The 16,012-nt window shown below is 36.6% G+C and overlaps 1 protein-coding gene across 1 annotated transcript in view; it reads right to left on the bottom strand.

The window, feature by feature from the left end:
• Positions 1-16,012, bottom strand: part of MYO16 (myosin XVI) — a 638,577-nt gene that overhangs the window by 211,211 nt on the left and 411,354 nt on the right. The window contains 1 exon segment of the mRNA XM_017868179.1: positions 2,253-2,405. Within this exon segment, the coding sequence (XP_017723668.1) occupies positions 2,253-2,405 (153 nt within the window).

The raw sequence follows: 16,012 nt of genomic DNA, 5'->3' as shown, positions 1-16,012 counted from the left end.
ATAAATATATAAATTATATATATGTGTGTGTGTATATATATACATATATGAGAGTAGCCCTAGAAGAAAATGGTCCGTGTGAGAAGTTTGCCAAGGATTGGTTCCATCTGTGATGTCTTCAAAATCAAACAATTCTTTATATCAACTAATAGCAAGCTATTTGCTGAAGAGTAAGTAAAATGTTGATATTACAATACTATCCATCATTCCTTCATCTATTGATCTGAGCATCAGGTCATGATACCTCTGTAAATGCTGTTACAGATTCACATACAAACATACACAAGACACACAGCAGAAGGACAAATGAGCCATGGCAAGGTTGTCTGCAAGTCTGTTTCTGTTTCAAGGGCAGTGACAGATGTCTTCTCTGGGGTGAAAATATTCACTTGTTTGGTAAAGTGGTCAATGTGTATTGCAGTAACTCAAAGACAGGGCCCCGAATCAGTATAAAGATGATAGACATTCCGAGAGCTCACGGATTCTGCTCCAAAAATCAACATGATGTTCGCCAGGGATAAGTTGGTTGATTACTAGCAACATTTTTGAAGCATTATTATTTGTATTGTCTTCAAATTAAAAACAAAATCTTGTATGTTATGTTTTCTGGATGTCTGAAATAAAACAATAAAAGAATGGGGCGATTAAACTTTTAGACTTTGAAAACTTGTGGAAGTGCCTAAAAACAAAAATAGAACCTGGAGAAATAAGCCATAAGAAAGGGATTAATCGGCCGGGCACGGTGACTCACGCCTATAATCCCAGCACTTTGGGAGGCCGAGGTGGGCGGATCACGAGGTCAGGAGATCGAGACCATCCTGGCTAACATGTTGAAACCTGGTCTCTACTAAAAATACAAAAAAATTAGCCGGGCGTGGTAGTGGGCACCTGTAGTCCCAGCTACTTGGAAGGCTGAGGCAGGAGAATGGCGTGAACCTGGGAGGCAGAGCTTGCAATGAGCCAAGATCGCGCCACCGCACTCCAGCCTGAGCAACAGAGGGAAACTCTGTCTCAAAAACAAAGAAAGGGATTGATGACCTTCAATTCCTTTACTAGTAAAGGGTTAGAAGAGATTGCATGGCCCCACTGCATGTGAAAGGTGGTCATAGTTTCACCTTCATCAGATACTACAGAGTGCAACAAAATGTACTAGACACTTGGAGGATTTGGTAAAAATCTGGATCAACTCCTCCCCTCAGGGCCAGGGACAAATAGGTAATCCTTGAAATATAAATATGGCCCATGCAAGTTTTCATTCTGACGACCCCTGGTTAGCAGTGGAAGAGAACACGGCAAGCTGGAGAGAAGGTGCTGGATGCGTGACGCTTCCCATATACAATTAAGTATACAGTCCTGCCAGTTTGAAGACATTTTTAAACCTTAAGTAATTATAGGCTCTGTATGTCACTATGAGGGCTTTCTGGAGGAAGAGGGCTATAATTTTAAAAAAGAAGAATGCTGACAAGTTACTAGCAGGAACGAGAATGTGTTAATCAGAAAAATTTATAAAATAAAGTAATTTAGAAATCTATCTTTATGGAAAGAGAGACTAAAGAATGACATATTCTCCAATTAGCTGAACGCTGTCTGTTTTCAACAATGTCCATGTGTCTTGGAGATATTGTGAGTAAATCCATATAATGTTTTCTTATATTAGTACATCGCAATTGCTGTTTATGTGATAGATTTTGGCTTATATGATAGAGACACAGGGTCAAAATGTTTTTCATTGTAAAGTAGAAAAAATAAACTATAAACACCTGCAGATGCCGTGCGACTCTTAATTTAACTGATAGTATATGTGTGTTTATATGCTATTCCTGCCAATTTTTCCAAATTTAAATCTTAGAAACTTTGAAGATAAATTAACAAAAAAGATTCTGGTGAACTTGTTTTAGGGTGTGATTAATCTTAGGTATTTTTTTATAAAAAGTCTTTTTTTTTTTTTTTTTTTTTACAATAGGCACTTCTTATTGCCAAAAGGAGAGTTTTAGTGATGTTGAATAAACAGTATTGAATATTTCTATATCAAAATGATCTGATATTTCTTGTCCTTTTAATGAATTGCTGATGCTTCAAATGCCCTTTCAGAAAAAGATAACTTGTGCACCTCAGTAGATTTTGAAAAATTATTGCAGAACCTCACATATAAAGATATCTCAAAAATAAGGCCTCCTGAAAGAAAATTATTTGTCTCCAGTATATTTAAATCGATGTATCCTGTTAAGTGTCTAATTATATTATATGAATACCTGGAAAAAAAAGTCCAAAACTCCATTCTGGTTACCAGGAGAATATGCTGTTTCCATGGTAACTCCCTCTTGTACACATTCCACTTGCTCGTGGAGAAAAAGCACTTCATTGATATAGTGGTGCATCTTCTCATTGGTCATGTTGACACAAAGCTATTGTGGAGAAAACAAGAAAACATTTCACAAGATAGTACAGCAGTGCATATTCACTTGTTCAATGACAGTTTCAGATTGGTAAAGTATTGACTCAGGGAGGTTCCAATCAATTAGTCTATCAAAATAAAGCATGACAACGTTGCCTGAGAAGTCAAGTTTCAACTGAAGTCCAGTAATGGACTTGCACATATTTCACAAGTCAAATATATCTGATACCATATCATCTAACTATTCAAAGTATGTTAAAAACAACAAAAAGTATGATTACAATACTAACTTATAAATGTTGAGTCTCAAATATATTTGAGCACTTAAAATATTTCCAAAAGGAAAATATATTTGAGCTCTCATCGGGAAATGAAGATAAAGCTGGGTTTGCCATGAGATCCCAGAGAAAAGAGAAGCATTTCTTGAGGGCCTCATTTCTGATTGCATATTAGTGATGGGTAAGAATGAGTGTGGCGGTTCTTTCAGAAACAGTAATCACTAGTCAAATCATTTTATTGTAGAAATTATTTTCTTTATCAGAAAATTTTCCACATTCCTCCAACTGTCAATTTTTCTCTTTCCACAAGACATTCCCACGAGGAAACAAATATGCTATTTCTTAATCTTAAAAAAAGAAAACTTTATTTATCTTAAAGTATTTTAAAAACTACACCATAACTCAAATCTAACCAGCATAAAATCTGACTTCCCCTCTAGTCTACTATTCTACTTCTCTGCTTCCTTTCATATCAAAACACACACACACACACACACACACACACACACACACACACACGGCTGATTTCTACTTATTATCTCAAATTCTTCTCTTCCCACTCCCTCTTGAAACCACTCTAATAAAACTTTTGACACTATGGCGCCATCAAAATTGCTTTTGTGGAACTCATCAGCAATGTACACATTTCTTTTTTTTTTTGGAGACGGAGTCTCGCTCTGTCGCCCAGACTAGTGTAGTGGCACGATCTAGGCTCACTGCAAGCTCTGCCTCTCGGGTTCACGCCATTCTCCTGCCACAGCCTCCCGAGTAGCTGGGACTACAGGCTCCTGCCACCACGCCCGGCTAATTTTTTGTATTTTTAGTAGAGACGGGGTTTCACTGTGTTGGCCAAGATGGTCTCAATCTCCTGACCTCGTGATCTGCCTGCCTCGGCCTGCCAAAGTGCTGGGATTATAGGCGTGAGACCCCGCGCTCAGCCAGCAATGTGCACATTTCTAAATCCAATGTTCAAGTCTCACATTTGTTTCTCTTGACCCATCCCCACCCCAGCGTAATTTGACTGAGTCGGTTTCTCTCCTTCCATGGAGCACTTTCTCACCTGTCCTCCAGGACACCACACTCTCTTGGCTTTCTAGCTCACTGGCTGCTTCCTCCCTATCTCCTTTCCCAACTCTTTATGGACTCCTGGCCTGCTCATGTTGGAGTGTCCAGGGGTTGTGTTTGTGGGCCTTGTCTCTTCTCTGTCTACACCCACTTCCTTTGTGAGTTCACTCAGTCTTACAGACCCTCATGCTCCCTCATCTGCACCCTAAACCATTATGTTATACTAGACAAAATTTAAAGCTGCTTAGAATATGTAGTGCTCAGTAACTAAAAATAATTACAGATCAATACTCATTTAGATGGAAACAATTGATAAAACATTTGAAAGAAAATTAGATCACATCTGCAAGGGGAATAATATCTATGATAATATTTAATGAGAAATATCTTCTATTAATAGAAACAAATGCCAAAGCTTTCGTTAAAAATTAACAAAATATTAGCCAGGCGCAGTGGCTCATACCTGTAATCCCAGCACTTTTGGAGGCTGAGGCGGGTGGATCACCTGAAGTCAGGAGTTCGAGACCAGTCTGACCAATATGGTGCAACCCCGTCTCTACTAACAATACAAAAATTAGCCTGGCATGGTGGCGGGCGCCTGTAGTCCTAGCTACTCAGGAGGCTGAGACAGGAGAATGGCTTGAACTCGGCGGGGCGAAGGTTGCAGCGAGCCGAGATCACGCCACTGCACTCCAGCCTGGGTGACATAGCAAGACTCTGTCTCAAGTAAATAAAATAAATAAGAAAGACTGGAAAAAAAGAGCACAGAAAAGAAAGAACTTTCTGGGTTCCTCTTTTCCACATACCCCAAATCTTCTCCAAGTCTGATGTCTTCACAACACCTGGGAAGTAGGAGCTCCTTCTAGATGTTCCAGTCCTGCTGATGGGCACTCATGTCCTCCTTCTAGCCCATATAAGGACAGCTTCCAATGAGCAAGACAAATTACCTTCTCAAGTGACCAGCACCAGGTCACTCCATATTCTCCCAAAGGGAGCTCCCACTTACCCTTAAGGGTGTGGCTAGTAATGTATGGAGAATTACATGCACCTAGACGGAAAAGGGCATTTTCTCAAAAATCCAGTTACTTGGGAGAATGGAAATTTATGACGTGAAGAAGTCTCAGGGGGTAACTTCAGAAGTAGGGCATGAAGAAGTCTCAGGGGCTAACTTCTTCAGGGAAGAAACAAACACACCAAAGAGCAGAACACCGGTGTGAACACAGAAGGGAGGGTGGCGTGGGACTGGGTGGATTTGCTGTAAAGTTCTAGTCTTCTTGCCAGGGTTAGAATGTTGTGCGTAGGTGTAGCTAGCTCAAACATCTTCAGAAACGGGGCGATTAGAGCATGAGAGGGTGGCAGGCAAGGGGTTCCTTGACTGAAGCAGAGGTGGGAGAGCTCAAAGTGCGGAGGTCCTTACAACCTGATGGGGTTAGTTTAAGGATGAATGCACATGGTCTTTTTCATTATTAACACGACAGGTGGAGAATAACCATATAGTAGACACATAACAAACAAAATATTAAAGTAATAGCCATATTAAAATAAGATCTGAATATCACATATTGACATTCAAATCATAAGAAAAGTGATTCTTAGCTTCAGGTCAAAAAATGGTGCTCCATGACTACCACCCTTCCCAATGGTTTTTCTTGTCTCTCTGCCTTCATGGTAAAAGATGGTTTCTTAAATTCAGTGATAAATGAGTTTCTGTAGATAGAAGAAGTTTCCCTAAAACATTCTATTACAACATGAAATCTAAGTTAAAAATCAAAGAAGAACCTGCCGTGTTGTGGTGGTCCTAAAAGTCATTTTAAACCTAAAGAACTTAAGAGGATTTGTATAAACCAGGAGACTCTCCTGGTATGGCCTTCTTCCCCCAGCACTCCCTCTGTGGTTACTGGATTTTCTTCCTTATATATTATTTGCCCAGAAAGTAACTAGAATTTTTCCTCTCTGTCTTCTGGCAACTAGATTTCAAGAGAAATGCACAAAGCGGGAAGTCCCTTACCTTTTAAACTAAGTGTTTTTTAGGTAAACTCACACTTCAGTGCTCATTTCTCTTAATTAAAATAGTCGCTTTGGATGAGAACATACCATATAAAACATTTAATTTTAAAGGCGCTGTTGTTAAGGCAAATACGATTTGAATATGGACACAGACCAACAAATTCTGCACATTATAGCTGGCAGAGGGAGGAGTGGCATTCAGTATCTAAATATCATATGAAAAATATTTTCTTTCTTGTAACTGATACAGTCTAGCACATTTATCCTCCTGAATTATTCCATGAAAACCAAGTGATGCCAGGCGATCCAGATCTTCATGATCAGTTTCTATGTTTATCTTATCCTACAGGGCATAAATCTCCAGTAATGGTTTTGGAAAGAAAAACCATTTTCCACTCAACTATGTAGCATCTGTCCACAATTGCATCCCTACTGTTAAAGAAATACATCTGCTTGTCACTTTCATTTCAATAATAAATAAAAAATAAAATTGTTAAAGAGAAATAAAAACTGTTCAAACTATTTCACTTTGCTTCAGAAATAATATTTTGATGCATTCCTTTAATAATTTGTTAAACTCCAATAATAAGGTAATTTTGTTATAAAGGAATAATAAGTGCTATAAAATTATTAAAGTTTGAGGTGAAATATTTACTGAAAATGTACAGAAAATAAATGACTTCTTTTATGGAATGAAACCATTGGAAAATATTCTTTGACTATATGATACATACAATTGTAACTTCTCAAGTTATTATTAAAAATACATTGAATCATCTAAAAATTAACACAAATAGGTCCGTCCTTTACCTCAACAATTTGACTGTTTATGGATAGTGTGCTTAAGTGGAATACATTTTAGGGAACAAATTGCTGAGAAACAAATGTTGAATCCATGAAATAAGGTAATATCTATTACTGTGCGAAATGATAAGAAGTTTGATAAAAACGATTCCAAATTTTAAAAAATCAGTGACTGATTATTTATAAGACATAGCCACATTATATGACATTTTGTTTTCCTCTCATTTTGAGAGTGTCTAATTGAAAATACTTAGATGGACATGGATGACTCTAACATATTTCATACAATTCTTTTGTTATTTTGTTATAATAATTTAACATTTGTTATAATAATTATTATTTAAAATAATAATTTTGCATTCAGAGTAAGTTGCAGCTCTGTAGGTACAAAAACTGCTTTCGATCACAAGCTGAGTGTACCCTCCTGGCCTTGACAGCCTTACAGAACACAACCTCTGTTGTGTTTTGACTGACCCGAGGCTTCTCATAATAGAAAACAGATACTGTAATTATTTTTTTCTCACTGATATTTTACTGAGTTGAATATTGGCTTCACTGAATTGATCCCCTGGTTTAATCAAAGCAGTGAAACCAAGTGTGAATGTAGATGAAACCGCGGCAAATACAAGGATGGGGAGAAGTGAGGGCTCAGGTTTCCTCCTTTTTTCCACAAAGGTCTAAAGCAATCTACCGAACTTTGGGTAACAGAAATGGATGTGGCCTGTGTCTTTGGATAGAGCAACCCAATTTATTCCTCTCCTGGTCAAAATGATTGATAAAACCTACAGCTTCTCTGTTGGACTTCTAGCATTGTTAAGCTTCAGCATCAGCTGTGAGTTCTTTTTGTGGCATAGGGTGATCTTTACAATACACCCGAACCTTTTATTGAACCTCATGTTCTTTGTGTTCTGGGGGAAAAAAAATCTTAAAATAAATTATTGAAATCCCATAGAGAAAATTCCAGCTTCTTGTGTAAAACCAAGTAGCCTGTGGACTGATTTCCAATTTGTACCTTTTATTACGAAGGTGCCTTCTGGAACTGAATCTATATTTGTGTTTCCAACAGCGGAGAGTGATGTGGAGTGGTAGTGAGTCACTGGAAACAAATGTAGTTTAAAGCAGAATGTTTTTCAAAATAATTTTTGTGTAATGTGTCCATTAAAATGTTTTACTTAAAGTTTGCCTTCATTCTAAACTGTTCAAAGCACTCATTGTTTGAACCAAAGTTAAAATATAGAAGTACTGTGGCATGAAATTCAAAACCACTAGAACATGTAGCTAAGGTTAACAATAGGAACATATTCAATATCAGATACCGCACTAAAAATTTTAAAAATGTACCCCACAAACCAAATGGTTTTGCCAAAGTCATGGATAAAACCTTATTCTTCATTTATTTTCACTAAACTCTGTATGTGTATGTGAATGTGCACATGTGGGCGTGTGTTCCACACAATCAGAGAAAGATAGAGTGAAGATTTTTACAGGCAAATCAGTTCGCATACCTAGAAGCATAAATCTGCATCAATCATTGGCATCACTGGCTTCAATGCAAAACAACCACTACTTTTTCAAATCTACCTATTGTAGAGTTGTTTTGGGGTTCAATTAGATCTCCGAGTATTCCTCAGAGTAGACGTGAATGTGGGTGAAAGCTGAGTATTCATAAATGCTCATGAATAATTACCAAGTAACCACTTAGATAGTATTTGCTCTTCTCTAATTAAAATACATGCTTTGTACATGAAGTGCCACTGCTAAGTGGTTTACTAATAAAAATTATGCACCCCTGGAACACACTCTTTAGGAACGGAACCTTACTGCTTATCCAGATGGCTCATCATTTGTATTAATGACAAACAATTTCTTGAGTAAATTTTCACCAACTGTTCTCCCTTTATTTGTATTACTCAGTGAAACATATCTGAAACAAAAATATAATAGAGCATGGCATATACATCACAGAATTAAAGTAGGAGATTAATTAAAGCTGACTCCAGCTGAAGGCAGAGCCCCGGGCAGTGATTCGCAATCCTCTCTGCACATTGGAATTAACTGAGGAGCTTTTTAAGAAAGGCTAATGTCTGTGCTTGACCCCAAACCAATTAAATTGGAGTGGGGTGCAGGCATTGAAATATTTAAAAAGCTTTCCAGGTGATTCTAATGGGTAGACATGGTTAAACACATTGAGACAGATCATAGAACTAAGAATGCACTATGCATTAACTAATTTACTCATCAGTTTATATATATGTGTATATATAAGATATTAACGTGTATGTGTTCACATAAGACAGAGAGAGAGAGAAGGAATAGTGTTAGATTTAGATATTCAGCATTCCTGAAATATGTTCAGCAGAACACTAATTGTATGAGACTTTAATAGCTGTTGTCTAAAAATCCTACATAAGTAGAAACCCATTGGGGAAACATGGAGTTAAGTTAATAGGCTTCTCTGCAGGACTTCTTGCGGACCTGAACACGTCAAGCGTACTATAAACCTCAACTATTTGAAGATTACCTCGGGGCTCACCAGACTGCTCCAAGTGGTTCTCCGACAAATCAATTATCCCTGATTTCCATATATTGCCTATGAAATGGCAGGTCCAGGAGGTTGGTGAGGCGACAGCATCTCTGTTGTTTATTTCAGTTTTAAAAGTCCTGTTTATTTTGTCTTCTCAGAATCTATAATTGTAGAGGCCTTTCTTTCCTACCATTCTTATTTGGGAAAGGTCATGTTTCCTCTTTTGCTAGCACCATCACTCTTACCTTGATAGAGGATACCACGTCTGCTGATAAGCTGATCTTATTTTAAAAACAGAGGACTTGGGGCCTCGGTAGTCCCTTGGTAGCCACAACAGAGAAGGGTTGCTTTCTTTACCAGACACCCGCATCAGGACCTGCAGTCAACACCCAGGAAGTGAACTGGGCACACATTTGCTACCACCAACAGCTACCACCTGGCCCAGGCTGCCATATTTGCTTTTGTTTGTATTTCTTTTTTTACCCTTCTATTTCCTTTTCCCCTTCTCTTCTTTTTTTAAATTTTTTATTTTGTTAAGTTACTATTTCTTAAAGGAATCAATCATCTTTCCTTCTCTGGCTTCCCTTATGTATTTTAAAAATAAAGTATATATAACAAATTTTAGGCAAATATAAATTTCAGTTACTTCACATGTATAAAGACATTGTTTTACACAAATAAAAAACACGTTCTCTTTTTACAACATTTATTTTATTCTGTTACTAAGAACAAAAACAATCTAGTATTTTGATGGGTTTAATTCATGACTATATTCTTTAATGTAAATAATTACTACTTTGGGATTTGAAGAATTGGTCTTCAAAAAGGAGTCTATCTGCTATAAACTAACTGGCTAAATTTATTGACAAATCTGATAAAATAATATGCTAAGATCAGGATTGAAAAACACAAATTAAAAAAATTATTTTAGATATTTGGTATGATACTTTGTACATAAAATATATCCCTCAATTTAAATAGAAGCCATGCCTAAGAGTTAGAAACATAACCTCTGGTTAAAACCCTTATTTTAGAGCTTTAGTCACTCTATCAAATTGCTCAATGGTTACTCTACTATTTTAGATCTTTAGTCACTCTATCAAATTGCTCAAATTGCTCAATTGTCAATGGTTTTTTAAAAAAGTTTGTTTTCTTGTTTAGTAATAAACTTCTAATCAATATGCTTTCTTTTTTCACATAAAATTATTCATATAGTTCAAAACCAATGATTAATATAAAATTTCTACCAAAATAATAAGCCTTTTTCAAATAGTTGTAATTATTCAGAATTAAATGCAAAGTTTAGAGGTTCTGAATGACAAATTGACAGCATGGCCTGTGCTGGATCAGCTCCTGGGGCCTCACACATCTGCCTTTGAATTCCCACTGGGCCTCACAAAACTCATGGGGATAACTCTTAATTTTCTGAAAGAGCTGTTGTAAGAGTTAAAAATTATATAGAACAATAGTCTGACTAATAGTAGGAGCTCAAGAAATTGTAGCCATTATCAATTATTAGCACAAAACTACATGAAAGCATTTTCCTAGTTTAGGTATCTGGGATTGGAGCTTTACAGCTGGACAGCCACAATGATTAATTTAAGCCTTTTCCTGGTCATTAAAATAACTCAATTCACTCTTCTATAAAGTAATCTGATAGATGTTTTCAAATGCATTAATTCTCCTTATTAAGCTTTGTAACATTTCCTTTTAATCATCCTGGTACTCTACAATGAAAAAGATATACCTACATTATGTAACTTACTTATTTATATTAAATGGATTTGGTGATAAATTCCACTATGTAAAAAAATAATGGCACATAAAATTTATGAAGAGTTTATTGTTTCTACACATAATAGAATAAATAATATTAAGTCCTAAGAGAAATACAAACAAAAGGGGGCATCAAGTGAAGTTTAGAAATTAAAATTTTAAACTTAAAATTTTAAGTTTAGCTTTGTAAGAACCTTTGGAACTGAAAATAGCTCAAGTTATTAAACCTGAATTCAGAACCTGGTTTTGTGAGAACTTCTATGAGCTACTTAATTTATTTAAGCTCAGAAGTAATATTACTTAACTTACAGAGATTTTGAGGGAAAAATCATTAAAAGTATAGTTTGTATGCTCAAAATTCTTAATTATGTTGCCACTACCCATTTTATTTCTCTAAAACAAGTTTTTGAAGACTGTTATTTAAAGAAGACCAATAATCATGCTATCTATAAACACAGAATCCAGTGTCATTGTAAGAGGTATATTATACTAGCATCTCATTATTTAATTATTCTATTTGTTTTTCTGTAGAAACCTGAATAGCATTATGCTAGAGTTCTGATATGTAGTGAAAATAAATGCATTTTCTTGTTCAAATTTTTAAAAACATCAGATCCACAGCTGGTAAGTCCCTGAAATGATTTTGGAAAGTTCTACATCATTGTGAAAAGGAGATACACAGAGTAGAAGATGCTTTAAGATAGGGGTAGATATTTAACACATGTATGATTTTGAAATCTACGTGTGAAACAACTGAAAATAATACTTTATCACATTTGTGTATCAACTGATCAGTGGACAAATCAATATTGATATCTAATAGCGATCACATGATACAGTGTGAGTAAAATTACATGGATCCTGTCCCATACTTAGACCAATATAGCAGCCTTTCCCCATATAAGCATCCCACCAGTCCTTTTCCCATGATGTCCAATTAAAATCGGTCCTTCATCATCAAGAGGTAGACTCAATTTACTCTCCTCCCTGAACCTGGGCATGCTTGTGATTGCTCCAACCTCATAGAGGAAGTAATGCTATGTGACCTCTGAAGCTCGGTTATCAAAAAAGCATCCAGCTTCTATATGTGTTTCTCCTTTGGGGAAGCCACTCTAGAAAAATCAGCCAATAAACTGCAAGAAAGCCCCAACTAGTGTGTACATAGAAGCCACAGGGAGAGACCAACATGGAGAGACCAACGTGGAAAGACTTACGCAAGGAGGAACTGAGGCCCCCAGCCAACAGCCAGTGTCACCCTCTACATTCATGACTGACAGAAGCTTCACATGGCATTTGCCTCCAACACTTCAGTTATCTAGCTAAGGCTCCAGATATGATGGACCAAAAACAATCTGTCTCTGTATACCCTGTTCAAATACTTGACTCAAAGAATTGGTGAGCATAATAAATGTTTATGTGTGTCATTAAGTTTTCAGGTAATTCATTATAGAATCATAAATGCTCCAACACTAAAAAATATGTAGGACTGGAAAAGAGAAGAATTGGTGCAGAAGTGGGAACATATTATCTGGCTAGAGAAAATCTAATTTATAAAAAAGGAATTTGCCCTTTTAACATTTGTACCGTACCTGCCATACCATAATGTCTATGTAAACTTTAGTGCCTAGAACAGGGTCTGGAACTTGGGGCATAAACAGTAGATGTTTATTGAATGAATGAACCCTAGATTACTGATGCAACTAAGCCAGAAAAATGAAACCTACCATGTACAGCTAGCATGCACTTACAAAGCACAGACTGTAGCAGCCTCAATTTTCTCATCTGTGAAATGTGAAAACGCATGTGAAAAGTATGTGGGAAGAGTCTAATTAAGAGAAGTTAATTTACTATTCCATTTTTCTTTCTATTGTCTCTAGCATCATGATTTCACAATGAAGGGCGTCAAAATATTTCTTGAGGTTGTGACTGCCAAATTATATCGTATCATTTCATAAAACTTTAGAAGTCAAAGTATCTCCATTTTTCCAAACTCGGAGCACAAAAAGTCAAGCCCAGGTCATCTGAAGTGCCCAGTAAATCTCAGCTGTTAGAAAACAGTCTGTAAGCAGGGAAATGATTTGAATTCTTGACACGTCTGATGAATTCGATTAGATAAAGCCTGGCTTGAAGATAAATTACATATCACAATATTTTTTCTTTTATTTGAGACAGACTTTCACTCTTGTTGCCCAGGCTGGTGTGCGGTGCTGCGATCTCCGCTCACTGCAACCTCTGCCTTCCAGTTTCAAGCGATTCTCCTGCCTCAGCCTCCCAAGTAGCTGGGAATACAGGCACTCACCACCACGTAGGCTAATTTTTGTATTTTTAGTAGAGGCAGGGGTTCATCATGTTGGCCAGGCTGGTCTCGAACTCCTGACTTCGAGTGATCTGCCCGTCTCAGCCTCTCAACATGATAGGATTATAGATGTGAGCCACCGCGCCCGGCCTATATATATCACAATTCTATCTTCTGCAAAGGGAGCTTTTATTTTGAACAAATGTGTTCTGCCTCCAATTCTTCAATTCTCTAAATTCTTCCAGTGTTTTCTTTTCTTTTCTTTTTCTTTGGCATGGTCTTGTTCTGTCACCCAGATGGGAGTGCAGTAGCACAATCTCGGCTCACTGCAGCCTCAACCTCTCAGGTTTAAATTATATTCATGTCTCATCCTCTCGAGTGGCTGGGACTACAGGCGTGTGCCACCATGTGTGGGTAATTTTTGTATTTTTCGTGGAGACGGGGCTTCACCATGTTGGCTAGGCTGGTCTCAAACTCCTGGCCTCAAGTAATCCACCCGCCTTGACCTCCCAAAGTGCTGGGATTACAAGCACAAGCCACTGCACTTGCCTTTCCAGCATACTGTTAATATGTAATTTTACTAGACATCATGACTTTAAGAGATTCACTACATGGCTTTGCATGTATGTGTTTAGTGGGAGAATGTAGGGAAATTATTTGTAGGTTAAATTATTTTCATGACTTTGCTCGTTGGTGCAGAATTACAGCACGCAGAGCTCTGTAATAACACGTTTAGAGAGAAAAAAATTCTATCATTTATTATAGTAATACTTATATAATCTTAAATTTTTCTCACTGATTTAAAATGGCATAAGATGAACTATTTTAAACATATACAATCATGAAGAGAATAATGTAATAACCTCCATCAACCACCAACTAACTTCAACAATCATCAATAAGTACCAACCTATGGCCAATTCTGCTTTTTCCATTTCCTTATTGCCCTCAGTGGTGGACTCATTGGAAGCAATTTGCAGACGGTATGTCCTTAAATCAGTAAATACTTCAGTATAAGTCTCTAAGATACAATAACTTAGAGAAACACATTTTTTAGTATCTTTATCATACATAATCCAATAAATAATAATTTTTAAAAATTTCATTAACTGTCCAGATTTCACATTACTTTAATTATAACTTTTATACATAATTTAGCACATTAGGGCCCAAGAATGCCCACATATTCAGCTGTTGTACATGTCTTTAGATAGCTTTTAATCTACAGGTGCCCTCCTTTCACAATTTTTCTCCGCATTTTATATGTTAAAGAAGTCAGTTGTTTGTCCTGTACAGTTTTCCACACACTGAAAAGTACTACTGGAAGTACCAAACTACTGAGCTATGTCAACTATATTTTTTACACTAGTATTGTACTCATTACTAGAAATAATTATGAATAGAAATGATTTGCTAATTCTGCTATGGTCTGAATGTGTTCCTCCATCATTCCCCAAAGTGATGGGATTAGAAGGTGGGGCCTTTCGGAGGTGATTTAGGTCATAATGGCGCCCCCATCCCGAGTGAGATTAGTGTCCTTAATAAATGAAGCCCCAGAGAACTGCCTTGATCCTCCGTCATGAGTGGATGTGGCAAGAAGGCAACATCTATGAAGCAGAGAGCCCTCACCAGACCCCAAGTCCACTGGCATCTTCATCTTACATTTCCTGGCCTCCAGAACTGTGAGCAATAAATTTCTGCTGTTTATCAATGACCTCCTCTAAGGTATTTTGTTATAGCTGCCTGAATTGACTAAGATGAAGTCAGAGAAAATGGGATTAGAATTTCCTATTAGCTGAAGTATCTCATCTTTTAGATGAGAGTCCATTTAATCTTTTGGAGCTACTAGAGGAGACTGAGGTTGGAAATGCTGAAGTTTTGGAGTGTTTCTTAATATCTCCTCAAATGTGTCCCTACTCTAAACAACTGTCAAGCTTCCTGTGGAGGAACAGTTGTCGAGAAATACATACATTTATTCCTGAACAAGAAGAACCACTATGAAATCCACTATGAAGACTTTTTTCTTACGAGTTTATTCTTCTTTAAACTTCAATTGAAAACATGCTCGTTGAACTTCTATTCTATACAAAGCACAGACACAATTTCAACTCTGCAGGAGTTGACATTCAAGTGAAGAGCTGATGGATGGGTCGATAAGCTCAAAACAGAATAAAATACATATTATTAAAGCACTAATATTCTTCTAGGTTTGATTCTGAATACAGCATTGATTTGTTAAGCGTTTTGTTGCAAGTTTGTAGTGGAATAAAAGACAAGAAAGTCCAGCTTCTGTTAGCAACACAGAAATCTAAAATGTATCACTCAAACCAATGGTCTTAAAAAAAATTACATGCAAATTTGCACTTGTCAAAAGATGAGATTTGTACTTATCATAAGATGAGATTTGCACTCATCACAATGTAAATAATTTTATTCTTCTAAATGACTCCTACTTGCTTTTGTACACAATAGCAAAGCAAACCAGTTAAAAATTATACACACACACACACACACACACACACACATATGTGTGTGTGTATTTCAATTTTTTTTTCAAAATTTAAGTCCCAGAATTGTTCTTGAGATTTTTACACATAAATGCCCAAAGGTAGCTTCTGGCATTTAATAGAGACTGACTCTTTAGATGTGGAAAAAAATGCCATTCCTATTATACAAAAATCTCAGGCTGTAAATGTATTTCAAAATAAATCATAAAAATATTTAGCAAAAGAAGTTCTAATAAGGGAGTTACATAATTGTAGTAAAATAAATATGTTTCAGTAAGAAAACAACTTAAATGTTTTGCATATATTCATCATTAGCACTCTCTACTGATAATTATATCTGGGTGTGGAGCTGCAGCTTGT

Source organism: Rhinopithecus bieti, unplaced genomic scaffold (assembly GCF_001698545.2).
Source record: "Rhinopithecus bieti isolate Rb0 unplaced genomic scaffold, ASM169854v2 scaffold_3734, whole genome shotgun sequence".
Classification (NCBI taxonomy): domain Eukaryota; kingdom Metazoa; phylum Chordata; class Mammalia; order Primates; family Cercopithecidae; genus Rhinopithecus; species Rhinopithecus bieti.
Note: the sequence above shows the minus strand (reverse complement) of the source record. Positions and strands in the feature narration are given on the sequence as shown.